The sequence below is a fragment of the Hemibagrus wyckioides genome, linkage group LG07 (assembly GCF_019097595.1).
Source record: "Hemibagrus wyckioides isolate EC202008001 linkage group LG07, SWU_Hwy_1.0, whole genome shotgun sequence".
Lineage (NCBI taxonomy): Eukaryota > Metazoa > Chordata > Actinopteri > Siluriformes > Bagridae > Hemibagrus > Hemibagrus wyckioides.
Window position 1 is genome coordinate 19,956,961 of NC_080716.1, and position 26,117 is coordinate 19,983,077.

The window sequence follows — 26,117 nt, forward strand, 5'->3', positions numbered from 1 at the left end:
ACACAGATAGCACTCTTCCAGACAGAGTGGTGAAGCATAGTAATAAGTCCACCATCCCTCGTGTTTTCATTAATTCCTTTGCCAAGTAACACATACTGTAAGTGAATTTGGCAACCTTTCTATCTAGGGTAGTTAGAGCACACAGCAATGATCACATCTTCATGAGATGTCACTTGATTAAGACTAATGGTGGATTTCGAAAGAACGTTAGCTATTTTACCTGACAGTACGATGCAGCAGTGTTTAATGGTTGTGTAATGATTGTCTGCCAGTTTCTTTCACTTTCTAAATGTCCTGATTCCTGTAGGATTTCGGTTTCAAATTCTTTAGATTTTTTCCAGATTTTAATATTTCCACTCACATTAATGTTTTATTAAGATTAAAGGATTGAGCTTTGTCTGGGTCCTCTAGTTTCCATTACATGAACTAGCCTCAAGTCTCATACTTAATAGTAGCCCTATGAGATAGATAACTGACAGTATCACAGACACTTTGATGTAAAACAAGCTCTATGGCAAGCTGTATATAAAAATCACATCATCTGGTTATATGAATATACATTTAATCGACTGATGACACACCACAACCACCAAAGAACTCCTAATGGGAAATAGACACAGGTACAGGTTCAGATTAGTAACTGCACCATGCTGTACTAAGAGGTACAAAGACACACCTTGTCCTCACGGCTAGGTCCTGCTCCAGTGGCTGCCGTGCTGGTGACCTGAGGCTGAAGTGACAGGAGTGTGTCAAAGAGTGTGCGTGTTTCAGAGATCTGGCTGGCAATGTCTGCATTTGGGTGCTGGCCAAACGTCTCTGGATGCTCCACTGCTGGGAGCAGATTGATATACTCCCGATACACAGGCTGAGGACCATCACGAGGGATATAATAAGTAGGCAAGGACGACAGTCTAGAGAACATCACATGCAGACACAGACACATGGAATTTATATAATATTAATAAAAGAATAAAACAAAATACTTTTTATCCTTCGTTAGAACAGGTAGAGAAACCAAGAATGGTCTTACTGGGGACCTCATGCTAGTGATAAAAGAACAGCGAAATCTGTAAATAAATACTTAATACTTATTCTCCCATGCAAGAAACAGAATAACAGTAACCAATAAGCACAGCTACAGTTACTGAAAATGGAATAGAGCCGATCATACTAAAAAAGATTATAAAACATATATTATATTGTGTTAGTGTTGTATTTAATTCACTTATAATAACTAATCCAGCTACTTGTTAATTTCACATAGTGTAAATAAAAAATGCACCACATAGGGGAGCTGTTGCACCTTGTTCCGAAACAGCCACACAGTGGTTGTACGCTAGATCAGTGTTTTCATTTCTAATGCGCATTTATCTGCACGCTGGACATATTATCATGTCCCATGATCCCAGAACAACTGATATAGCTCATCATCATAGTGCTTCTATGTGTTAAAATGGTGGTGCATGATAATTACTAAAGTTTTCAGTGTAGGACAAGTACTTAGAAACACTGCACTAGACACAGGGACACTTTGAGGAGTCTTTCATATAGCATTTTGACATCTACACTAAGAATAGACACAGCACCTTATTCTTTCATTAAACCACTTGGGTGTTTTGTTAGACTTGGATGTGTGCTGAATTTGTCCAGAAGTGTGTGTGTGTGTGTGTGTGTGTTGATGGGCAAGTATAATTCTAGATCTCTCCACATGGTGGGGTTCTTGCTCTTCTGTGTGTTCCAGTAGAGTGTTTTAATATTTGAAAGACGTGAAGGTTACTACAGTATGCCAAATGTTAATGTTTTAGTTTGCATGTGAGCCTGCATCCAAATAAATGAATGTGTGTGTGAGACTCACTTAAAGAAAGGAGTGTTGACAGTGCCTTCACAAAAGTAATCACTGATGTATGTGGCGAGGAGACGGCGGTCCCAGTCGTCCGTAACGTGACCTCCATAGTTGATGTCAGCGATGAGGTACTTCAGAGCATCCCAGGGGATTTCCTCATACTCATCCAAATACAGACTCATTAAGTTTTCACTCACCTGTTAAAGAAACCGACAGAGCGAGATAGACGTAGTAGTGAGGCAAGATACAGTAGCAGTGGTATGCTGTGCCTCTTAGGTAAGTTTATAGAGCTTTGCTTATACGTCTTCAGCTAATGGCTTTTCCCTACACTGTTGGATATGGTACAGTTAGCAATTTCTGTAGAGGGAAACTCAACAACAACTCTCTTTCTTTACCTCAAAGTCAGAATCATTGAAGCTGTACACAATATTCCAGCCAAGCTGGAGAAACTTCTTGCGCTCCAGCAGGATGCTGTGGAAGAAACAGAGGGCAAAGAGCAACTTGCGGTAGATGGTGGGCCTTGTGCAGCGTGAAAACTGAGGCTCTGTCACCAGTTGGTACAGCCTTTTCATATTTGACTTCACTCCCTGTAAAGAGAAACATGGGTTGTGGTTTGTGCATTTGTCTACAGTACATCTGTGTCTATGTGTGTGTGTGTGTGTGTGTGTGTGTGTGTGTGTCACCCTTGGCATTACAGGAATCAATGTGCCTTTTAAGAATGGTCCTCCTGAATTTTGATCAATAAGTGCACAAAGGAGTTTTTTTTTCTTTAAAAGACCAAAGATGTGACAAAAAAACCCCACAAAGCCAATACTTCAATAAGGCCAGTCCATTTCACGATGTGGCTGGATTCGGATCACTGAGAAGTTTTTCTGTTTTTAAACAAATGCCATTATTGTATCATTGGTCCAAAGAAAAATATAATAAAGCGAACACAAAATGAAAGAAAAAAAAAAAATCTAATAACTATACAGCAAACATAATACAGATGCCTTTGTACTGTTTTTTTTTTTCTTTGTTACATAATCAGCTTTAAGCATTCAGGGAAATAGGTGTAGCTGAGAAAAATATATAGACAGCATTATGTAGCACATCATTTATTTCCTTTAGTAAATATTACTTCAACAAAGTTCTGATTGTGACAATGCCATTGTAAATCCATTTATATGTTGACAGGGAAAGTTTCCATTACATAGATTTTTTTTGTTTATATCTATTGAGTTATCTACAATATGTCTAGTCTCTTCTGTTTAAATCATTTCTTAGTCAGTGTTATCTTGCTGATTGCCAGGAGTGCAGGCATTACGTGTTAAATTGCATGTGCTATGTACAAGAGTATTGTATACATTTATAAAGTTCATTCATTTCTTCCTAATACTTTTGGGTGCTTGACCCCCATTGAAGCCACGTCACTGGTCTACAGCAGTGTGTTGCAGTACAGTATGTGTGAGTGGTGTGTGTGGTGTGTTCTTGTACGTGTGTAGGCATGAATTGGTCTGTGGACATGACCATGCCGCCATGCAAATACGTGTATGAAGGTGAATGCGTGCCTTAATATTGTATACCTTGGGTGGCTCAGTAGTCATTTTGATGCCAGTCTGAAGTATTGCAATGGGGAACTCTGGGTGAGGGGAGGAGCTGAGCCACAACCTGAAGTCTGGGTGAGGGTCCTCAACTTGTAGCTGCTCCACCAGTTTATCCAGCTGAGGCATCCATGACAGGGACAGGTGGCAATTAGCCAAGAACACCCAGTGACCTACAGCACACAGAAAGTAAGATTGACCATAAATAGTTTTTATGGTGAATTTTGTTCACTTGTGCACTGCTACTGTAAATAGACTCACTCTGTACCATATAATAAGACTGTACCAAAGCACCTCAGGGAAGAAGAAAGGTTTTAGTAAGCCTCTAAAGGGAGTAAAGAAGTCTGCGTTTCATCCTAATTAAAGCATTCCATTTAATAAAAACGTAGGAAATTATATATTTGTGCTTTGAAATCATAGAAAGACCATTGTGGTAAAATTTGTGAAAACAAGACTAAACCTTTAGTTTTTAAGTCTAGACCAACACTATCAATGACTAAAATATGATTACAGCTCTTGTGTCTAAAATAGAAAGACATTAACATGTCTGTGCATTGTAAGCAAACTTCTGTTTAATCAACCTCATTTGTGACTATGTTGCCTTCTTGAAGCACTACTGTTGGATATAAATCAACACTGAACTTTAATGCAGAATAATATCACTGGAACATTGGGGTGGTTGGTGACAGTGGAAAGACATGAGATAGTGAGCCAAAAGATATTGGTCTAATATGTGTAACTGAACAAACACTATTGATAACATTTTTGTTGATAATGGACATTTTTGTCATTGTGGAATATTATTTATCACTACCTGTAACATGGATATGTGTGATTTGAGTTGATTTCTCTAATGTGGACTTATAGATTAGCAGATAGTGTTAGTGATTAGTGGATAGTGTTGGGTTGCATTTTTGATAATGGAAGTGCATCTGGTCCGTGTAATGGGTCTGAGTTGGACAATTAAAAATGAAGGAAGGCACAAGGCATGGAGAAATTGTTGTGTGAATTGGCCTTTAGAGAAAGTACAGACATTGTTATAAACAAGAAGTTAACTTTCAAACGTTTTCCGGTCCATTTACTTGAGATAAACACCCTTAATCAACCAACATGCCTAATCTGCTGGGTCTGCAAAATAGGGAGAGAGAAATAACAGGACTGGCAAAAAAGAGAGAGAGAGAGAGAAGAAGATGAGACAGCATGTGAAGTTTCACCATTCTTAACTCCCTCTTTAATCATGCGGGTGGCAATTGGAGCCTGTCCCTGTCCCAGAGAGAGGGCATGGAAGCGCTGGCCCATGCCGGACGTCTCTGCCAGCTGCACCAGGGCAGCAGTGGGATCCACACCAGGGGACAGCACAAAGATCAGTGGTGTCTTAGTGGTGGAATCCTCTACCACCTAAAACACAAACACAGAAGTATGAATCAGTTTTTAATCAGTTTTTTTGTCCTTTCCAAATGGCTTATCACTGATTTCACTGAAATTGCAAATTTCTTTTCCTGGTAGCAAAGAGCTTTGAAAATGATAGACTACTCCTTTAAAGTGATTCTTTGGTTCCTGTGTTCATGCTGTGTGTCACATGTGGTAGTACACTTTGCCAAGAGAAGTCTAACACAAATAGCAGTCCAAATTGCATAGTGACTTGTTATGCAATGTAACGAGCTACAAGCCACACTGCAAATCAGTTCAGGTAGTGCGTCATGACTGGTTGAGTCATCTTTAGTCAACTTTAGTCAGGTTGAGAGAAAAAGCTTTCTTTACATACTTTGAACACTTAGTAAGTCTGAAGCTCAAAAAATGTGCAGACGTGCGCTTGTATTATTGCTCTAGCAGGAACACTCATTTATATTTCTAACAGAGCACAAATCGAATTAATATTCACAACTGTTATTTACATTTCCAGCATTTGGCAGATGCACCTATCTAGAGCGACTTATATTTATCTCATTTATACAACTGAGCAGTTGAGGTTTAAAGGGCCTTGCTCAGGCGCCCAGCAATGGCAGCCTGTTCGTGCTGAGATTTAAATTCACAACCTTCCAATGAGTAGTCCATCACCTTAACTACTGAGTTACCACTTACTGGTATTTACAGCTTACCTGGTAAATTTACAGCCACCCCGATGCTGCAGTAAGGAACCCACTCTGTGTTTGGCATTGTTTAAATGTGTTTATAAGATCTGAGTTGAGAATGAGGTAATGCTGGAAGTATATTAACATGTCTGCACTCCATACTGTGTGTGTTTACAACTCACAGCCTTCATGTCCAGGACTGGTGGCTCTACAAAACGGGAGCCCAGGTTGTTGATGATGAAGGAAGTGACGCAGAATGAGACACGGTCCTGTCTTAGAGAACGCACTATCAACATCCTCTGCAACTCATTACACCCGTTCTCCCACTCCCCTAAAGAGAACGAGCGATAAGGACACAGAAAAAGACAGCAGGAGGAAGTCACAAGGCAGGGAGAAATGAGAGCAGAGGTTTGCAAATTGTAGAGTGTCAGAGAGTGAAAGAAAATGTTGAAAATAAAGAAGGGTTAAAAAAGAAGGTGAAAAAGGATAAGGTTGAGACAGATGAAGTAGGAAATTAATTAACAAGAGATAAGTGACAGGCAAATATTATCTTTCTTATAAACCTATCCAGAAATGAAGACCTCTTGAGAGCTTGCTTTTTAAACAAAATTACAATTCATAATTACATTATTGAGTTAAACAAACAGAATTTTCACAGTACTCCATGTTCTCCCATAGATTGCATTAATATTGAGCAGAGCTATCAGTAATATAATTAGATTTGAAAAAATAATCAAAGGAAATGACAGGCCAGTACTGACAGAAGTGTTTGACATTAATGCATATGGACAGAAAGAGTGAGAGGGTGGAAGAGACAAAGGAGCAAATGAACATTGATTTTGTAATAAATTTGATTTTGTGAGTCAAAAATACAAAAAGAATAGAAAGCTCATTTAGAATGATTCACAAAGATGAGATGACACAGTTACAGCTAAAGCACTGTCATACACACAGACATTACCAGGTAGAGGTGAGTGTTCTGGCTCTGAGCTGGTGTACCACAGGTTCCAGTCTCGTGGGTACTGCTCAAATGAGGCCATAAGCCCATGGAAATTAGCTAGCTTGTCCAGCTCAGTAATGTTGTCCCAATTAGAGTCAGCCAGCCAACTTGAGCATGGGTTATCCATCTGACCTTCCTTATCAAGGACCTGGAACAACAGCACACACCCACAGACATCACAACGTGACGACACCCAAGGGTTCCATTACAGACCCAAAACAAGATTTAATACCAGTAGAACATGGGGTAATTTTATAAACTATATTGTTTAAGCCATTTGAAAGCCTTAAAACTCTTGGTTTCTTTAAAAAAAACAAAACTAAGCAGCAAAGTAGACTATGTACTGTCAATGTTTGCAGGTGATGAGAAATAACGTTACCCATAAGAGCCAAACATTACTCTTTACAAGAACTGGCATACTCAAAATGCAGAGCAGTTTCTCTCAAAGTGATTCTGCAGGTTTGGCTGCCAGACAGCAAACTAACACCCATTGGATTAAAAAACATTGGAATCACAAGGTATTTAACTATGAATTCTTGCTACTCATTAACAAAAGAAACATTAATTGGAAGTTAGAAATCCCACAAAGATCTAGGTTAATTAATCTAAATTAAATTTGAAAACTTTATGGTTTGTTATTGTTGAAAATAATTCATCAGTTTATGAGGATTCACACTAGCTTTCACATCTAAATTACCCCTGCTAATGAAGGGTAGAGGGAATTAAGCCTAACAAACCTCACATAACACAAAACAACCACAGCGAAGCGTGGTGGTGGCAGCATCATGATTTCGAGTCCCTGAAGCAAATACTGGAAACTCTTGAAACAAGTTACAAGGAACAATGTATGAAACTGGCTAAAGAGCACTGAGACCAGGCAAAACACACACTGAAGTATACTCGGTGTGAGAGGAAAAGCTTACTGTCCAGAACCAGAAAGATAATACTGTGCAAGAAAGTTTTCACTCCTGTTCATGAAGTGAGAAAAAGCATCCGCAGATTAAGGTGTGAGTGATTTGCTGTTGAAGGTGATAGATGAAGGTGATATAGCATTAAGGATCTACTGATTTAGCATGACTGGCTTGATCTAAACAACTGAACGTTGATTGTATTGTTAAAAAATATTCAAACTGCATTTTTCAAGAAACACACTGAGCTCACAGGAACCAAGCTATGAGCGGGGTGTGTGATTATTCATAGTAATTTGATAGGTTCATGGTAGGATTAATGTGAATGATGTGTGCTGTGGTGAGACCGAGTACTGTGGGTGTGAATGGACCTTTATTGTTGAGTTTAGCATGCTAAATATATCATGGATTCATGCTGTACATAATGAAATACTAGTTAAATTCAAAAACAATACAATCTGTGATATGCATCTCTTTTCTTTTTACACCAGCCTAATTAAGTTAATGGGGAAAACAGACAGGTGCTCACCAGCCCTCCTCTGAGGAAGAAATTGTACTCATCCATGTTGAGCTTGCCAGCCACCTCCAGGATCTTTACACACGTGTGGAAGCTGAACAGCAGCTTGTGACGCTCAAACAGGCCCCGACAAGCGTACCTGCAAAAACGGACCGCTGATGATTTTCAAACCAACATCATGTTCGAGCTCAAAGCCTTTGGAAAAGAAATTAAAAGACTGCCAATCACTCTTTGACATGCATTTACACATATGAGTGATTATGTTGCACATTCATTTCTATATTCCTATACCTGCTCCACACAGAGCATGTTACACTAGTAACAGAGTGAGCCAAACAGAAATATAAATGAACAACATTCTCTTGTATTATACACAGTGGTTTGGTGAGACTTGACATCAACCAGCAACCTATTTCGGCAACGTTTCACTTGTCTGCACCTGACAAGTTTGAACTGCTATATAGCTAAGACTAATACCAATATGCTTTTGAATTAAAAAGGGGGTAGAAAATGACTATCACTACACTCATAACTAGCTATGAGCACACAAAGTTCTGGACCTTGGTTTTGAATTTTGTTCGATGGACCAAGTTCTTGGGGTCAAAACACTGATACAAGTTTGTAGAAACAACTATATGCACAATCTTCTGTACATAACAGTTTTTTTCCTATAGACAGATGCTTATTTTGCATAAATGAGCTCAACACATACAGTTTGTTTAGGTGAATAAGCTGTAATATTATATATTATATAACATTATGAATGAATACAGTTCTATCATTTATAAGGACTAGATAAAATAAACAATATATTGATGGTAAAATCAAAAGATGCAAAGAAAAAAAGCTCTTTAGGAAACAGTGATACAATATATTGCCAAAGGTTTTGAATTCAGGTGTTGTGTTTCAGGGGTTGGGCTTGGCCCCTTAGTTCCATTGAAAGGAACTCTTAATGCGTCAGCATACCAAGACATTTTGCACAATTTCACGCACCTAACTTTGTGGGAACAGTTTCCTTCATGACTGCACACCAGTGCACAAAGCAAGATCTATAAAGACATGGAGGAGCGAGTTTGATCACAAATGCTCTTCTAGAGGAACGGTCAAAAATTCCCATGAACACATTCCTAAACCTTGTGGAAAGCCTTCCCAGAAGAGTTGAAGCTGTTATAGCTGTTAACGGCAGGCCAACTCCATATTAAATTCATGTGCATGTAAAGGCAGACATCCCAGTTTTGGCCTGGCTCGCAGTCTCCGCTCTAATTCATCCCAAAGGTGTTCTATCGGGTTGAGGTCAGGACTCTGTAAAGTTTCTCCACACCAAACTCGCTCATCCATGTCTTTATGGACCTTGCTTTGTCATGTTGAAACAGGAAGGGGTCATCCCCAAACTGTTCTCGCAATGTTGGGAGCATGAAATTGTCCAAAATGTCTTGGTATGCTAAAGCATTAAGAGATCCTTTCACTGGAACTAAGGGGCCAAGCCCAACCCCTGAAAAACAACACCTGAATTCAATGATTTAGAGGGGTGTCCCAAAACTTTTGCCAATACAGTGTATGTCATCGATTTTGAGGCTACTAAAAAGTTGAGCTTTAATTAACAGACAAAATAATATATTCATACAAGTTTTCTTTTATACTATGTACTCCTTTACTATGAACCCATTTCAGTGTAATTTTTAAGAAATATGAAAACCTAACAGAGCAAAGCAATTTCTAAAAGAATGTAAGGATAAAATAATAGCGAAATGAAAATGAGCAATTGATGTAGTGCGCATTGAGAATTATGATATATTAACTACAACACTTTCTTAAAATGTGGACCTTATGATATGGTTTGCTGACTTCGCCGACTTTACCCTAAATGATATAGGCAACTGCAGATCCGATCATTTTATCATTACTTTTAGCGTTGCTCATCTGTGTTAATATAATTCTACTAATGTAAACAATAACATTCGTTAAATTAGTGGTATATTTTTTATTCTAAAATGTTATGGACTTTTAGCAGGATTGATTCAATGCTCATATTTAATATCAATCGGTATGCATCCATTCATTTGTACAGAGACATGAAGGCTATGTAGGTGTATTAATTGCAGTTATGTATATGTGTGTGATATATAAGGATGTGTGACCTGTAAACTGCAAAGGTGTGGTAGTCATTGAGGTTAGTGATCCTCTCCTCCAGTTTGTAGCTTCGATGGCTTTTTTCTATGCTCAGGTTGAATAAGTTGATGTAGGCATCCAGAGAAAACTGGTACATGGGGTCTATACGGCCCATATCATTGAGCACAAAGAACAAGATGGAGGCACGCTGGGCACAGGGGCGATAAGCCTGCAATTTAAACACACAATATTCAAGTTTCTTATTCTGACATAACTGCTATTCAGGGTCTCATTTTCAAAGCTTTCAATTTTTAATCCCTAAACTGTCAACAATTAGACTAATGTGACAAATCCTTCTGCACCGTCCTCCTTCTCTCATCATCTTTCTATTCCTGACTCTCTCACTCTTTCTCTCTCTCACCTCTCTGGCAGTATCGATTTTGATCTCCGTTTGTTCGCTGGTCTGCAGTTGTTCTGACACCTCTGTGGCTGTGACTTTGGAGGTCTGCAGGGTGTTCACCAGCTGCACATCATCTAGCAGAGAGCCAGTTGCTTCATTCAACAAGCTACACCCAAAGACACACACACACACGCACACAGATGATGCTGCTGAAGGAGTGATGGATTTGGAAAAAGTGTTAATTTAGCTTTTTCTCTAAATGTCATTTGAATAAAAGGTGTTAATGTAGTGCTATGAAATATGTGGGCTTGTTTAAATGGAGTGTGTGTGTAAGTGTGTGTGTGTCTATGTGTGTGTAGCCCACCGAAGAATCTCATCCTCTAGCTCCTGTAGTTTCTTCTTGCCTGAGGCAATGTTGATCACCAAAGAGTCTTTCTGTTCCTCTAGCTCAGGACGCTCCTTACGCACCACTATACCCAAAAGCTGAGCCTCCAGACCCTACACACACACACACACACACACAAACAAACACAAAACCAAGGACACAGTAACCTTTATAAAAATACCCTGTCACTGCAGAAATCAACTATTATTGATTTACACTACAGTGGTGGAATATGTCTTTTGAGAGATTAGCTATAAAAAAGTCACTTCAAAATGCCAAGTACATTTTCAGAGATGCACTAGTCAAACCAACACACACACACACACACACCTGTTCCTTCACAGCAAAGTTAACTATGGTGGTTTTGCTGGAAATCTCGGGGGTATAGTGTGGATTGGACAATTTAGTGGTGATGTAGAAACGGAACTCCGGGTTGTACTCGACCTCTTTATCGCCCAGCTTCATCAAGAGCCTCCCACCTGCGTACACACAGAAATACACTCAACTTTACACACCAGGGGTTGCTACACACTGTGATTCCAAGCAGAGGCATCAAGCAGCTGGCAGGCACTCACAGAACTTGAGCATTCTAGTTGAATACTGAATAACGGCTACTGCTAGTTAAGCTGATAATGCTTCTCACATCAACATCGGCAGTTAATTAAATCAAAATAGGGAGTTTATTTAAGCTAGTTATAATGAGTTAAGCTAGCTCTATAATGACATAGGTAGCCGATCATAAAACACAACTCCCTGAATCCCACACAAGAGGAGGTTTTTTAGTTTATTCTGTTTATTTATAATCATGATGGCTATGAGATTTTTCATGTAGTTTTATATTTTTTATATAGTTACTTTTATACAGTTCTGTGGAAATCAGGAATGTATTTTAGAGTCAGTTAAAGATGTTCCTATATATTTTCCACATTACACTGGAACTAAATTCAAGCACATTTTTTCCATTTAGTTTCCATGTCTTCCTCTATTTGTAATGTTTCATTGAACTATTCTGTATTCCATTACTTTCATTTACAACATTTCATTCATACACCTTTAGCCTTCATCGACTATAATATACCTGGTTCTGATAGATATTTTACAGTGCACAAAGCTTATATGGTGTATATATACATATATACCTACATATACATGTGTGTGTGTGTGTGTTTGTGTGTGCACTAATGTACTCGTGTACATGTGTGTGACTGACCAACATGGGTAAGTGATTTGTTAAGTATGGGTGCAAGTGAGGGATCCAGATCCTCCTGTACATTCTGCAGAAGAACTGGGGAGCCAAATTGCACTGCGTTCTCCAAAACACGTAAGAAATCTGGCATCTGAAGGTCTATCACTTTTAACCCCTGAGAAAGAGAATTCAAAAACAAGACAAACAATAGAAGAAAATGAGTCAAAAGGTAGAGGGCAAAAGAGGGGGAAAGAAATGATAAAAGCATAGAAAAAAAATGGCAGGAAAATAGTAGAATAGATAGTAAAGAATATGTGAGTGTGAGGGAGTGAGAGAGAAAGACGGAGAGCGATAGTAAGAGGGGAGAAGAAAGAAAAGCTTCAGGACTGTCAGTGTAAGACATTTCGTGATTGTTCCTAAATGTCAGCGTTTAGCTGTAGTGTGTGAATGGCACTGGCCACCCCAGCAAGACATGAAAGCATGAAAGGACCTGCAGAGAGGAGGAAAAGGTCAGAGAAACAGCACGAAAAGAGGAGAGAGAGAGAGGGAGAGAAGGGAGAGAGAGAGACCAACGGAGAAGAAAAGAGACAGAGGAACATAGAAGGGCAGAAATAAAAAGGGGGCAAGGGAAGAGCAGAAACCTGTACAACAAATGAGGCTAAGCTGAGAGACAAGAGACAGAGAAAAGCACAGTGACCAGATGGTCAAGACAAAGATGCAAGCCTAGGTGTGTAAATGTGTATAATGGTGTCTTTGTGTGTGTGCGTATACGTGTGTGGTACTCTGTCATTTTTGCTCTCTAAATACTCCATCAACATCTCCCATGTTGTGTTCTCTTTCTCAAAAACTGCCTGAGCACAGACAGAAAAGAGGCTCCATCTCACCTCAATAAAGAAATGAACAACTGCCTCCAAAACACAAAAGAGAGCGAGATAGCATATTAATAGAACTGTCTGTGTAGAGAGCTAGAGATGGAGAGTGAGAGTGTTTGAAGGAAAGTGGGACAGAAAGCAGGTGAGCAAAATGAGTGACAGAAATGATGCAGCTTTCAATGTGCCATAGATTTTGTGATGTTCATTTGTTCTACACTAATTAAGGGAAGAAAGGCAGTGGAGTCTGTGGGTTGTGCACGATGTCACGACTCAGACTAAAATGAGTAGGCTGACTGATGTGATGCCCTGTTGATAGTCTCGTTGCAGAATGTGGGTTATGCTTTTGCAATGTGGAGAGAGCTATAATCTTGTCTAATGCCTTCCGTTTTCATGTCTCCATTCTGTTTCTATACAAACCCTTACCTATTCTCACTGAGCTCGAGATAATTTGATCCTTATACCCGGCATAGTGTACAAAATTGGTGCAGAAAATGTTTGGGCATTGTGCAATTGTGTGCATGATTATTCACTCTTTTAGACTCCATGTTCTTAATCCACTTCAGCGCTTGTCCTTGAGGGTCCACCATTAATGGCCATCTGGGGAAAGACATAGAGAAAGAGAGACAGACAGACATTAGCCATTACTCTGAATGCCTGCGATATTATCCCCAAATAATTTAGAATAATCCATAATCTCCAAAAAATGCCCCATCTGGTGACCTTCTGTTTCTGTGTAAGGAAATTAGCACTGGTCTATAAATGGATGTCCACATCGCAGAGCTTACTATTATCTTTAGCTAATTAGCCTGCTATCACTATTCATTAGTCATCATTATTCATGAGATACTGCCGTTATTCTAATTAGCACAAGAGACGGTCTGTCTGTCAAAATAGTCTTGGAAGATTGGTCTGGTGAGGGCTGACCGGTTGCCGCGGGTGACGATGACTCCATTCTCAGTAGAGAAAGCATCGGAGGGAAGACCCTGGATGTTCCAGTCACGCACTGTTGTGGCTTTGGATAGGAAAACAGCAAAGCTGAAGCCTGGAGAGCATGGAACCTCTAACTCCTTGAACTACACACAGAGTGGGAATATAAGGAGAGAAGAGTAATGCATGGAAAAACAGAAAAAATATATTAATAATGTGAAAAATAGAAAAGGTTTGTTAGGCATATCTGGCGAATAAGAGTAACCTGTTTTATCCAGATGCTCGTGAGCAGCTCATCTCTGTAGCTGGACAGGAAAGGACCCATGTAGGAGAGAAATGCAGCAGCCAGTAGACAGTCTCCTACAAGATAACTCACGTCCTTCTCCAGATCCTGCATTTAGGCAAAAATACACAGTCTATAGTATTGCTCAGTTCTATTATGTGTTTGTGTGTGTGTGTGTGTGTGTGTGTGTGTGTGCATGCACCTCGACAGTCTTCTCCCAGCGTACTCTCTCTCCAGCCAATCCAGACACCAGTTTTCCAGCACGGTCCAATTTAAGCTCCATGTCTTCTGACTTTTTCCTCAACTCTTCTTTTTGACTTAGCTTCTCACCATACTGTGTCTGTAACTGGTCTAGTTTCTCTCCCACCTAAACACACACACACACACACACACACACATACATATGTGTAATGAGACGTGGGTCGTATGAGCTCGTAAATCCCTCTTAAGAAATCTCTTAGGCTTTTTCTTTCATGCATCATTAAGTTGTTCCACTGTAATGTAAATCACTATGGTGGTCAGAACAAATTTTTCATGCAATCTATTCAAAGTTTCAAATATGTGTTTAAAACCCACATTAAAATGTTTATCACACATTCACACCAGTTGCATATTTAAAATTCTGCATACATGACCCTTGTGTTATATTTACCTTTTAAAAAATTAAAAATAAAAGAATTATGGTAGCTGTCAGGAACAGCTGGACAGTTCCCTGCCAGGCCCAGAGAGGGTGCTGGCAGGTGAACCTTGGAAGCCTGCTTCTTTGTGTGTCTTTTGTTACGCCCTTCCTATTGTTCCTATCCTGATTGTGTCACCTGTATCCCATTAGCCCTAATGTCTACCCCTATAAATAGGGATCCTTGTGTTTGTGTCCTTGTCCATGATTGTTATCTGTACTGTGGTTTCTGTTGGGGTTTTGTTTGCTAGGTTCCATGTCCAAGCTAAGGTCTAGGTTTTGTTTAGTTAACCATGCCATGTCTTGTGTTACGTTTGTTTCCCTATGTCGCGTCTTAAATGTAATAAAAGCAGTGCTTCGCTGAATCCTGCGCATGGGTCTCATTACACTGTGTGCGCACACACCACGGGCGTCTGGGGTCGAGCCCCGCATAGGGCGGGGGTCCCAGACGTTACAGTAGCAAGCCATGTCAGACTCCATTAAAAGACTTTGAGATTCTGTGTAGACTTTTCTGGCCATGATCCTTCCATAATGGCCTTTAGGATAGATTGCATTCTGACTTGAATGTCCACACTCCAGGTCCATACTGTGCAGATTTTCTAAATATTTCAATGCTACAACACTAAAAGTTCCCTCAGTAGTTGTTCATCTGTCTAATCAGTCAAATTTCCTCTTCCTATGAAAGTAAGTGGTTTCGAAAGTAGGCTATACTGTATATCTGGCTTGAGTTATAAGCGATTTTCACATACACAATGTAAAATAGCAATGCATAAAAATATTAATGTGGGTAAATTAAACTCATTATAGTAAAATTTTGATATGAAGTGCTCAACATTCTGCTCAACGCAAGCTTTTAGGCTCATTAATATTCAAATGCATTCAAACACTAAGCCTTTGAAAGTTTTTTAAAATTTCAATTTCAAGTTAAAGTTCAAGTGCAAATTTTAAAGGAATTATCCAGCTAGTGCCTATAGTGAAATCTACACTCGCACTGACCTCTCGGAGTTTGGTCTGGGCCTCGGCCAATGAGGCCTGTTTCTCTGCCAACTGAGTCATGGCTCCATGCAGCCTAGCGCGCTTTGGCTCCACCACACGGTAGATACGCCCATATACCTGAGAAAAAATGCACAGACATATGCACAAACCATGGACACGCAGGTATGCCAAAATTAATTCATTTCAAAATAATGCAGAGTTGCTATACAGGTAAACAAAGCACACGTATTTAGTGTGTAATTGGAATTGAATAATTGTCAGTGTGTGTCTGTGGATATTGGGTTTTACCTCCATTGCTCTGACCCACATGCAGAGAGACCTGGCTGCCAGCGAGACTCTGCCAATAATATCAGGTTGGAAGTCAGGCTGTGTGCAGTACTGGCCAATCTTCTTCAGCACACGGTCTGATATGTTATCTTTATCAAAGTGCACCAGCTGTTTAATGAAGTTGCCTTCACCTATCACACACAGAGACAATGGAGTATAATGACAATGCTAATCCACTAATTTTAGAGGCATCAGCTCGGCTGCTCTGTTGTTTAAACATTTAAATGCACTTTCTGATTGCTGATTATATGTCCACTGCCAGCATTGTTCAGCTCTCTTTAACATTTATGTCTCTTTTTCATGAGTTCCTTTGAGTAAAATCTATTATCCAAGGATCATCTAGGAAATATCTGCTCTCTTTTTCTCTGCATCTTACCAAGCTGTCGCTTAGCCTCAGCCCAGGTGGGCTCACATCCTTTCAAAATCATGACTGCCTGCATCACAGTCTCCACCAGTGCTGGGGGCCGACCATAAGTCTTAATCTCAGTCATATCCTTCTTATTTAGGGACTCCAGTGCCTGTACAACAGGAAAGGAAGTTACTAAGAACATGGAACACAATTTCAGCCATCTTTGTTTCTTGGTATATGGCAGCTACACAGGCAGTGAATTTAAAGTTATGCTACTGGCAGAACTACACCAGACACTAATATTATCTGTAACAAAAAACTGCCAGTCAATACTTCCAAATTACACACTAAGACCACTTTAATAAAACACCTGTACTGCTGTTCATTCATGCAATTATCCATTCAGCCAATTGTGACAGCAGCACAATGCATATATTCATGAAGGCAAAGAACTTCAATTAATGTTCACATCAAACATCAGAATGGAGGAAAATGTGATCTGAAATGTGACTTGGACCATGATATGGTTGCTAGTGCCAGAATAGCTGGTTCGAGCATTTCAGAAACTGGTGAGGCTACAGTGTGTATAGTCCCATTTAGCACAGACAACCATACCACTGAGATGACATTTTCCCTCACTATAACTGAACCTCTTGACTTGTAGCTGCAAGATTTTATGCATTGCATGATTGGATAATAAGCTGGGGTTTAAATATAATTCATTAGTGAGTGTATATTTACATTTACATTAAATGTATTCACATTATTAGTATTAATAGTAGTACTACTATTACTAATTTTGTAATTACAGCTGTGAGGAAAGGTTTGTACACTTTAAACTATGACACGAATCTGTGCAGACTGCAGGCATGGGTGCAACGGTGCAAATGGAGTAGAATATAACAGCTAGAAGCAAACGTAAAATGTGCTGTTTGTTAAGTAAATAAATATATGAACATTTAAATATGAGATATCATGATCCATTTATGTAACTCATTTCTCACAATTGCAAAAAAAAAAGCTCAATATGAGTTCTGTAAAGAGAGATTCTGCTCATGTATTATATAGCAGAACACAGCTGAGCTGACCTTCATGGCCTCCTCCAGAGCAGGTAGGGCTTCATCAAGATCTCTCTGAGCATTATCGGCCATCGCCTTGCACTTTACCTCTTCTGCTGCAATCTTCTCACTGTGAGCACTCACAGCCTACACAAAACCGGCAATAAAAACACACACACACACACACACACACACACACACACACATACCAGAAGGTGCATAGACAAATTAACCCACTTAATTTAGGTTCAGAAAACAACCACACAAAGAGAATCATCACCTTAATGATTGGTCAGCTATGTAACAGGTGTAAATATGTCTCCAGAAATGTAAATCACATACACGTAATACAGTTTTTTATTTGCCAGTCACCTTCTGCTGTTCATCTGCTTCTCTCTTCTGTTGTACAATGACCACCAAGTACTCCTCACATTGCTTTTGGAACTCGGCCACTTTTTTCTTGGCGTCTTCCAGTTCTACTGACATGGCCTCCACTTTACTGCGAGTCTCATCAATCTTAAACAAACCGTTCCTCAGTTTAGACACCTGCTCACCAAGCTCACTGCGCTTCTCAGCCAGCAACCTAACAGTGTGTGTGTGTGTGTGTGTGTGTGTGTGTGAGAAAGAGAGAAAGAACAATAAAATATACAAATAGACAAAGAGCATGAATCGGTCTACATCTCTTTCACTCTTCTTCATTATTACTTGAAATAGTAATAGAAGAATAAGTACTTCTTATATCCAGACACGAGTTCAAGGTAGTTGGTGGGTGTGACATAGTTGTGCCTCTTGAGCTCCAGCTTCATCCTCTGAGAAAACTGCACTACTGACTGGTGCATAGTCACAAAGATACAAGCCACTTTGGTCTGGATCTGCAGATCAGGGATATAACTGATATTAATTCAACTAATAAATCTGTTCAAATGGTATCAGTTTTTCAGAGTAAGAGCTGTAATAAAATTTTATTTTATAAAGGTTTCCTCCGCAATCCTTTTAACCCGAACTAATAGAGTATCTGGCTAATGCAGGATCTGGATTTCTTATCCGTCTGCCAGTATGGATTTATGTTGTGGCAGCTTTCAAATCCAAATTAATATTTTTATTGACTAATAAGCATAATGAGCCAATAAGTGTAGTTTGTGTGAATGCCTGATTTAAAAAAAAAAAAAAAAATTATATTATTCATTTATATACACATCAAACATCAAATTGTTGCTGGTGCCACCCAAGATAGTTTAGGTATTTCAGAGACTGCTGATCTACTGCGATTTTCATGGACAAAGGTTTTTACACAGAATGGTGAGAAAAACCAAAAACATCCAGTGTTGGTGAATAAGCCTTCGGTGATGAGAGAGGTCAGAGGAAAATGGCCCTCTTGGTGAGCAGAAAAAAAAAAAATCTCAGAACATGTTGAACTTGAGATCCAGGGCTACAACTGCAGAAGACCACATCTAGTTCTACTCCTGTCAGCTGAGAACAGAAATCTGAGACTACAGTGGGCACAAACTCACTAAAACTGGGTGGCTGAAGATTGGAAAAAGGCAGGGTGACATTTTTCCAATCTTTACCTGTCCGTTTTGATGCTTGATGTGAAAATTAACTTAAGCTCTTTACCTGTAAGTGCATAAATTTATGCACTGTGTCACTGACTCATGAATGTGCCCTGCATGTGCTGGCGTATAGTTATTTTTGCAGACCATGAGTGTATATTGTATATATGGTTTAAATTTATATGGTCTATATATTATTGTACCATTATATATCTATCTGTCATTATATCTATATTTATATCTATATCTAATCATATACAGTATCTATCTATCTATCTATCTATCTATCTATCTATCTATCTATCTATCTATCTATCTATCTATCTATCTATCTATCTATCTATCTATCTATCTATCTATCTATCTATCTATCTATCTATCTATGTGTGTGTTTCTTACCCCTTCTTCATTGCCCAAGGTGAGACCATCCAAATATCTCTCAGCTACTTCTAATAAAGCATCTTGTGGCCACTCAGAGAACCAGTCTATAGTGGTGCAGTTCACTAACGCTGGGTATTGACGAATACGATTCCTACACACACACACACACACACACACGAGCACACAGGCATACATATGCGTACACACACAGATTGGGTTAAAATGTATAAAAGCAGTGTATTTTACATATTCCCCTTTACTATCTGTGTGTTATTCTGCCTTCAGACAACTCTAAATGTTTTACTGTTACTTAGAGGGAGGACTGGGTGGCTATTAACTAATTTCACATAATTTTCTTCCATACACACAGCCTACATTCCCTACTGCACTCACAGGTCATCCAGTGTTCGTTTGCTGATTTGTCATGCATGATTATGCTGCCTTTTGGGCCAGTAGTTGCCATTAAAGTGCTACCATGGTAATAAACCCACCAATTACAAATAAGGCCATTCGGCCTGAGCCACAGCTTGATTCAGATGCTGTCATTTTTAATTAGGTGTGACCCCAGGGTCACTTGACACAAGCCACCTCGTTATGCTGACAAGGGATGCAAATCGCTGATTAAAGAGGGAGAGGAAAAGAGGGAGCACAAGAGAATAATAAGAGAGAAAGAGAGACAGATAGAGAGTTTTTGATGAATATAAAACCCAAGTGAAGGCAGTAAGTAATGAGAAGACTAGAAAGGAAGGTCAGGACCGGGCAACTCCTAGCACTCATGCTGACTATTGATGAAGATCTCAGGATGACAGGTGAGGTAGAAGTGGTTCTCTGTCTGGCTCAGTAAATTGCTTTCACTTTGTCGGAGGCTAACTCTCCCAGTCGGACTGAATATCAGTGCACTGATTTCTGCACTGTGAAACTCATAAAAATGAAATAATAAGATGGCTGCAGGGCTCTCTTTGAGTTCTCTCTGAATGTAGCATTGAATTAGAAAACTATAGCATGACCAAAATTGGACCTGCAGAAATCATTTCGGTATTTATTATCATCATTATAGGTGAGGTGTGTGATTTGATTTCAGAACTAGGCTACTCAGCAAATGCTGACCGAATTTCACCCATTCAATCAATTTGGTCCAATTCTATTCAAGCATACAAGGCATTCACTTTATATAGCAGTATCTGGCTGGAATGGAGGCAGCAGGGGTTTTCTTGTTTTCTCTATTTATGTAATGAACTCAATATGTATCTTGCTGTTGCAGAAGAGTAAGTACCTGAAGGGGTCTCCTACAGGACTCATGCACAGCACTATGTGGAGGTTGTTTCTCACACGCTCTATCAGGTAGTTAAACATGGAGTCTGCTGTCTCTGACACATTGTCCTTCCTCGCAGACTCAATGAGAGCACTCTGGATCTGCAGAGTAGAAAAAATACCAATGCAATCAATGAACACATCCACATGCACACTAACACACCTGTACGTTTAATCAGTAATAGACATACCTCCTCAAATTCATCCGGCTTGTACAGGTTGGGTACTTCTCCAGAACTGAGGATGTTGTTGATGTCCTCTAAAAAGGACTCGTCCACTATCTGAGTGTCATTAAACAGGAAAACAGTGGGCTTGTTGTCCACTCCAGTCAGCCTGTACAGCTTCTTAATGTCTGCAGCAGACACAGCAATTATATTTACGCAATTACAAAAACAATCCCAAACACTTCATTAACTTTGTCATTGTGCTTTCACTCTTCTGTTCATCGGCTGAATTTAAAGGTCAGTAATACTTCATCAGCAACTTAATTTCACTTTAGTGGAAAAATAGATTTAGTTCAATTTATCACCTCGACATGAGAGGTAGAAATATGCAGAGATATATACCTATTTTGTTGATTTAGGTATAGTAATGTAGTTAATCAGTTCTGTTAAAAAGTTCACTAAGGAACAGAGGGGTCAGGAAAGTGGCTATGAGAATATAATTATTGGACTTCATTTGGGAGATGATATGCAGGATCACATATTGACTGCAGCAGAAAGCTGCTTGGCTGTCATATCAGTATAAATATTACAGAGAAGGTGGTGACAGCTCGCTGTATTAAATAAGATCCACCCCTTCAGTAATAAGAGCCTGTAGCACTGCTGTTTAAGATGTTACTAGAAAACACCTGTCAGCGTCATGGATGCATAGATGCACTGGCGAATGCATAGATATAGAGTGTTTTTCTCTGTTAGTTATGGAAAAGCATATATTTTTTATTCACAACAAAAAAAAAAAAAATCATTTCAACACAAATGGCTTGTGCGTATGATGTGGCATTTTCTAATTTAAAAATAAATGTACACTTTTCGGCAAACCACTGTGGCATAAGCTTAATAAGGAATCTAGTGTGTTCACGCCACGCCGTCAGTGATTATTTTTTCAATAACAGCGCACCCTGTCATATTTTATTCCTTAAATATTTTAGCACATTTGACATTCTATCTACTTACAAAAAAATGTCTTAAACTCAAGCAAGATTTTACCTGGCAGTATTCTCCAATTACCTGTATTCCAAAGGCTTGTTTTAATGGCACAACAATTAAGCAATGATAAAAAGTGTTCTCATTTCAAAGAATACATTTTTTTTCTGATAGATATCCTGCATTGAGTATCTCTAACACAGTCTGGATAGCTATAAGAGCTTACCCTCTCTGAACTCTTGCTTGCGGTACTGCTTGGTGACCTCCACTTGAAACAACAGGTAGTCACAGATATATGTAGCCAGTTTAGTAAGGCTCTGCCTACCAGATCCTCCAATCCCCACCAAAAGCATATTTCCTCTCGGTTGACTGATCACACGCATCACCCGTGTCACTAAAAACGAGAGATATTAAGGGCACTCACATTAAAGCAAACATGCTAACACAAATAATTATCACATAAGCACATTAACTCACTGACATCCAAGCATGCACAACAGCTGACTAAAACTAATTTCATAATCACTCAGTATTGATTGGTTTAATGGTCTGCACTGAGTTGAGTGGAATGTGTCTAATCTTATACCCCTGTGTTTAATATGCAACTAAATTCAGTGGAATGTGCATGCGCTGTGCCAAGTTTGTACCCAGTGTTGAGTGACACAGGCTGATTACACAGTGTGTTGTGGGACTGGACGCATAATTGTTTACCCTCTTATGGGGTTTGTAATATAATTGCATCATTTATAGTGAGACAGTGAAGGGCAATTATTTAAGTAACACGAGATGACTATGCTCACTTTGCCCTGGACTTTCTGCAGTCTAGTGTGGTATATTCACTTTGGCTCCAGAAATAGGACATTTAAGGTTTTGCTTGCAGTTGGGGGCTATTCATGCTTTAGACCACCATTGCACTGGTTACTGACACATTAGACTAGCTACTCATAAACTAGATTGCCACTGGACATTGCACTAGCTATTCCTTTAATGGGTACTCATGTATTAGACCACAATGAACTGGTTAACATAGACATCTAGATTGGCATAAGGTACTCAGGCAGTGTCTGGTTACTGATGGGCTGACAATGGATTTGCTATTAATGCACTGAACTAGCTACTCATGTATTAGACTGCCCCTGAAGAGGTTACTCATGCATTAGATGCACTGGGTTGGCTATTCATCCACGGGACTTCTCATAGACTTGTCACAGACTGGACTAGCTATTAATAAAATGGAATCGCTATACATGAACTGAGACACAGTAACTATTCACAGCTGTTCATAGACTGGGCAGTTTCTGCAGAAACTCATAGCCTGGACTAGCTATTCAGACTGGGTTTGCTACACCGACTTGAATTGTACTGCATATCACTTCACCACTGGTGTTTTGCTGTCCAGATGATGAGAGGAGCTACTACTGATTATATATTGCATATATGCTAGGGGATATTTATTAGATATTTGTGCTAATGTGTTTTGGCTTTTGTGAATTAGGATATGTACTGGAGCTATGAGCTGACCATGTTCAATAGCATCTCGGAAGGGCACCAGATTCATTGGGACAACTCCAGGGGTGAGGTTATAGTCCTCCAGTTGAGACTCTATAAATCTTTTCAGAGATTTAAAGTCCAGCAGGTCTTCATACACATGCGGCTCTCTCAGGAAATCCCCTAAAAACAGAAAACAATCAGGACCAAGACAATCAGCATGAAGCATAACTTGAATGAATAAACCACCCAACCCATCAATCAAGTAAACAAATAACTTTCAGATAAAATTCAAATTCATCTCATTTTTGATGATTTTTTATACTGTCAGATTTATATGAGTAAAATATATGTTAATTTTGTGCCGTTGGCAAACAGCAAATAGTAAATTCATATATGCTTTAGACATCTGACACATTTGTTTACCCATTTATAAAATCCTAAATAGGGCAAGTGCATACCAAATATAGGTGGTTGTTTATTGGGACAGATGCTGTGGTAAGTGAGATCAAACAATGAGCCCAGTTTCTCACTCAAAAGCCCAACAAATGCCTCCATATCTGCCTGATCCACAAGCCGATCTGAAAACACCCTGTACACAGACACAATGGGTAATCAGCTGAATGTTAACATTGGGTGTATAGCTTTAAACGTATGTGTTTATACTTTCTGGCATAATTACCGAAAGCACTCATGTATCCAAAGGCGTGTGATGCTCTGTTTGGTGTCATGAAAGTCCTTATGAGATCGCAATAGACCTTGGAAGACCTGAAGAAGGGGGACAAAGAATATTAAAATGATTTAATGAGATATTAAAATAACGCTAGACCATAATGTACTTCAATCAAGTATATTGATGTAGTTGCTAAAATAATTCATATTTCACCTTGGAGATGTCTCTGAGGTTGAAGAGGTAGTGTATTTTAGCAGGCGTGGGTAAGAAGCGGGCAGTGATGGCATAGTACAACTCCAGCGTAGCCTGAGTCAGAACATTTCCTATGGGCTTCACCTCTTCCTGAAACTCCTGCAGCTTCTGGTTTATCATTGTTCCGTAAATACGCTTGATCTGAGACTCCTAGAGACAGAGAGAGAGAGTGGTGGGTTGTTGGGCAGGGGGTTACATATAAAATAAAGAGGTTCAGTGGATCCGAAATGATTACATTTAAAAATGACAAAGAGAGTGGTAAGAAACATATGAGAGAATTTGTGGGGGGGGGGGGTCAGCAAAGAATACATAAAGAGGAAAATGCATGTGGGAGATAAGGTAAGGGAATAGAAAATGAAGTGATATGGAAAACAGGCTAGATGATACTTATAGCAGGGCATGGTAAGTCAGACGGACAAATTGGAAAAGATTAGATGAAAATAAATGTTACACAGGATGTGTGTGTGGGTGGGTGGTGAGGTGGTGGCAGGAGGTGTAGTTGAGTGAGCTTTCAGATTGCAAGAGGAAAATCAGAACTGAGCAGCAATCAGTCAGTCAGGAGTCTTTTTATGCATTCTGCCAAATCAGAGAGCCTCCAATGTTCCTACTCTTATCATTATCATCATTTTCATTGCAATTCTGCCAGAGCAAGATGACACTGAGAATGATAATGAGCAGAATATAATATCAACAAAGGGGCAGCTAGGACGAGGACACACACAGGCTCAATTACAAGCCATATTTCACATAATAAAGCATTTTTATGTTTGGATTAAGGGTTTAAAACCACACATGTTGTAAATGAACAGGAACAAATTAATTAGGGCTTTTCCTGTTTTCTATTAAATCAAAGGACTCAGTGTGGAGTTCCATGTGGAGGCTTACTCACCGCCGGGAATGTCATGTTGATGAGATTGAAGCGGCTCTGCAGGCGGCTTGATATGTGAGTCCTCCCTCCACCAGGAGGCCCCATGGAGGAAAGCAGAAACATGTCCTAAAACAGAGGAACAAAAGAGAGCAGATGGAGTCAGAATGTGCACACAGTCTTTAAAGACCCCAGCCAGATGATATTTCCTTTGTTTTTCATGCTTCCTACTGACCTGAAACAAGTAAACAACAATTCTCTGAACAGTAATTTCACAATCTCTGTAAAAAAAAATTACACCTCTTAGCTGCGTGCCTGATGAAAATTTGCATTTCACATCTTCTTGCAAATTGAAATATTGAATACGAAAAAAAGTTTTTCAATTTTTCTGCAGCTAGTATTTTACGCATAACTCAAGTCTTGTGTTTAGCAGTGTCGTCGTGAGAATAATTAAACATCAGAGGGATCAGAATTGAAAACATTGTTTGGGACCAGAAGTTTGATTATGATCAAAATGCATGTAAAATGCTTTAGAAATAACTACCAGAATTCTCTCCACCAGATAGCCACATTTGCCACTCTCTTACCTTGATACACTTTTGTGTCTGTTTCTGCCGGTCATACCAGAAGCCATAGTCAATCCAAAGACGAAGCAGCTCCAGAGGGGGCTGAGAACCAAAGTCGTCTACCGCTGGCATGTTTAGATCATCCAGGAAAGCCACCATCTTCTTCCCTCCAATAGGTACATATACACCTTTTGTTCGTTTCTCTACTCGAGACTCTATGATTGCCTGCACGTTGTTTGAGGTGGTCTAGGAGAGGGTCACACAGAGAATCAGACTAGAAAAAAAAAAAAACTAGAACAAGATTTAGAAAAGATTAAGTGGCAATAGCAGGAGACAAACAGATGACACATAGAGGCAATAGCGGCTGGTCATGATATCAGACGGGAGGGCTAAAT

At 39.4% G+C, this 26,117-nt stretch overlaps 1 protein-coding gene across 2 annotated transcripts in view; it reads right to left on the bottom strand.

Annotated features, from left to right (window-relative positions):
- Positions 1-26,117, bottom strand: part of dnah2 (dynein, axonemal, heavy chain 2) — a 122,734-nt gene that overhangs the window by 11,046 nt on the left and 85,571 nt on the right. For both annotated transcript variants that reach the window (XM_058395942.1, XM_058395943.1), the window contains 33 exons: positions 25,744-25,968; positions 25,181-25,285; positions 24,253-24,441; positions 24,049-24,134; positions 23,828-23,958; positions 23,400-23,549; positions 22,105-22,272; positions 20,925-21,085; positions 20,696-20,835; positions 19,441-19,573; positions 18,224-18,363; positions 17,864-18,074; positions 17,522-17,638; positions 16,461-16,602; positions 16,046-16,215; positions 15,758-15,874; positions 14,288-14,452; positions 14,068-14,193; positions 13,800-13,948; positions 13,406-13,472; positions 12,028-12,178; positions 11,148-11,296; positions 10,797-10,930; positions 10,454-10,598; positions 10,062-10,261; positions 7,936-8,062; positions 6,460-6,646; positions 5,681-5,829; positions 4,641-4,824; positions 3,409-3,599; positions 2,239-2,430; positions 1,856-2,040; positions 677-911 (listed from right to left, as the gene is read on the bottom strand). In XM_058395942.1, the coding sequence (XP_058251925.1) occupies positions 677-911; positions 1,856-2,040; positions 2,239-2,430; positions 3,409-3,599; positions 4,641-4,824; positions 5,681-5,829; positions 6,460-6,646; positions 7,936-8,062; positions 10,062-10,261; positions 10,454-10,598; positions 10,797-10,930; positions 11,148-11,296; positions 12,028-12,178; positions 13,406-13,472; positions 13,800-13,948; positions 14,068-14,193; positions 14,288-14,452; positions 15,758-15,874; positions 16,046-16,215; positions 16,461-16,602; positions 17,522-17,638; positions 17,864-18,074; positions 18,224-18,363; positions 19,441-19,573; positions 20,696-20,835; positions 20,925-21,085; positions 22,105-22,272; positions 23,400-23,549; positions 23,828-23,958; positions 24,049-24,134; positions 24,253-24,441; positions 25,181-25,285; positions 25,744-25,968 (5,121 nt within the window). The remainder of the gene's footprint in view (positions 1-676; positions 912-1,855; positions 2,041-2,238; positions 2,431-3,408; positions 3,600-4,640; positions 4,825-5,680; positions 5,830-6,459; positions 6,647-7,935; positions 8,063-10,061; positions 10,262-10,453; positions 10,599-10,796; positions 10,931-11,147; positions 11,297-12,027; positions 12,179-13,405; positions 13,473-13,799; positions 13,949-14,067; positions 14,194-14,287; positions 14,453-15,757; positions 15,875-16,045; positions 16,216-16,460; positions 16,603-17,521; positions 17,639-17,863; positions 18,075-18,223; positions 18,364-19,440; positions 19,574-20,695; positions 20,836-20,924; positions 21,086-22,104; positions 22,273-23,399; positions 23,550-23,827; positions 23,959-24,048; positions 24,135-24,252; positions 24,442-25,180; positions 25,286-25,743; positions 25,969-26,117) is intronic.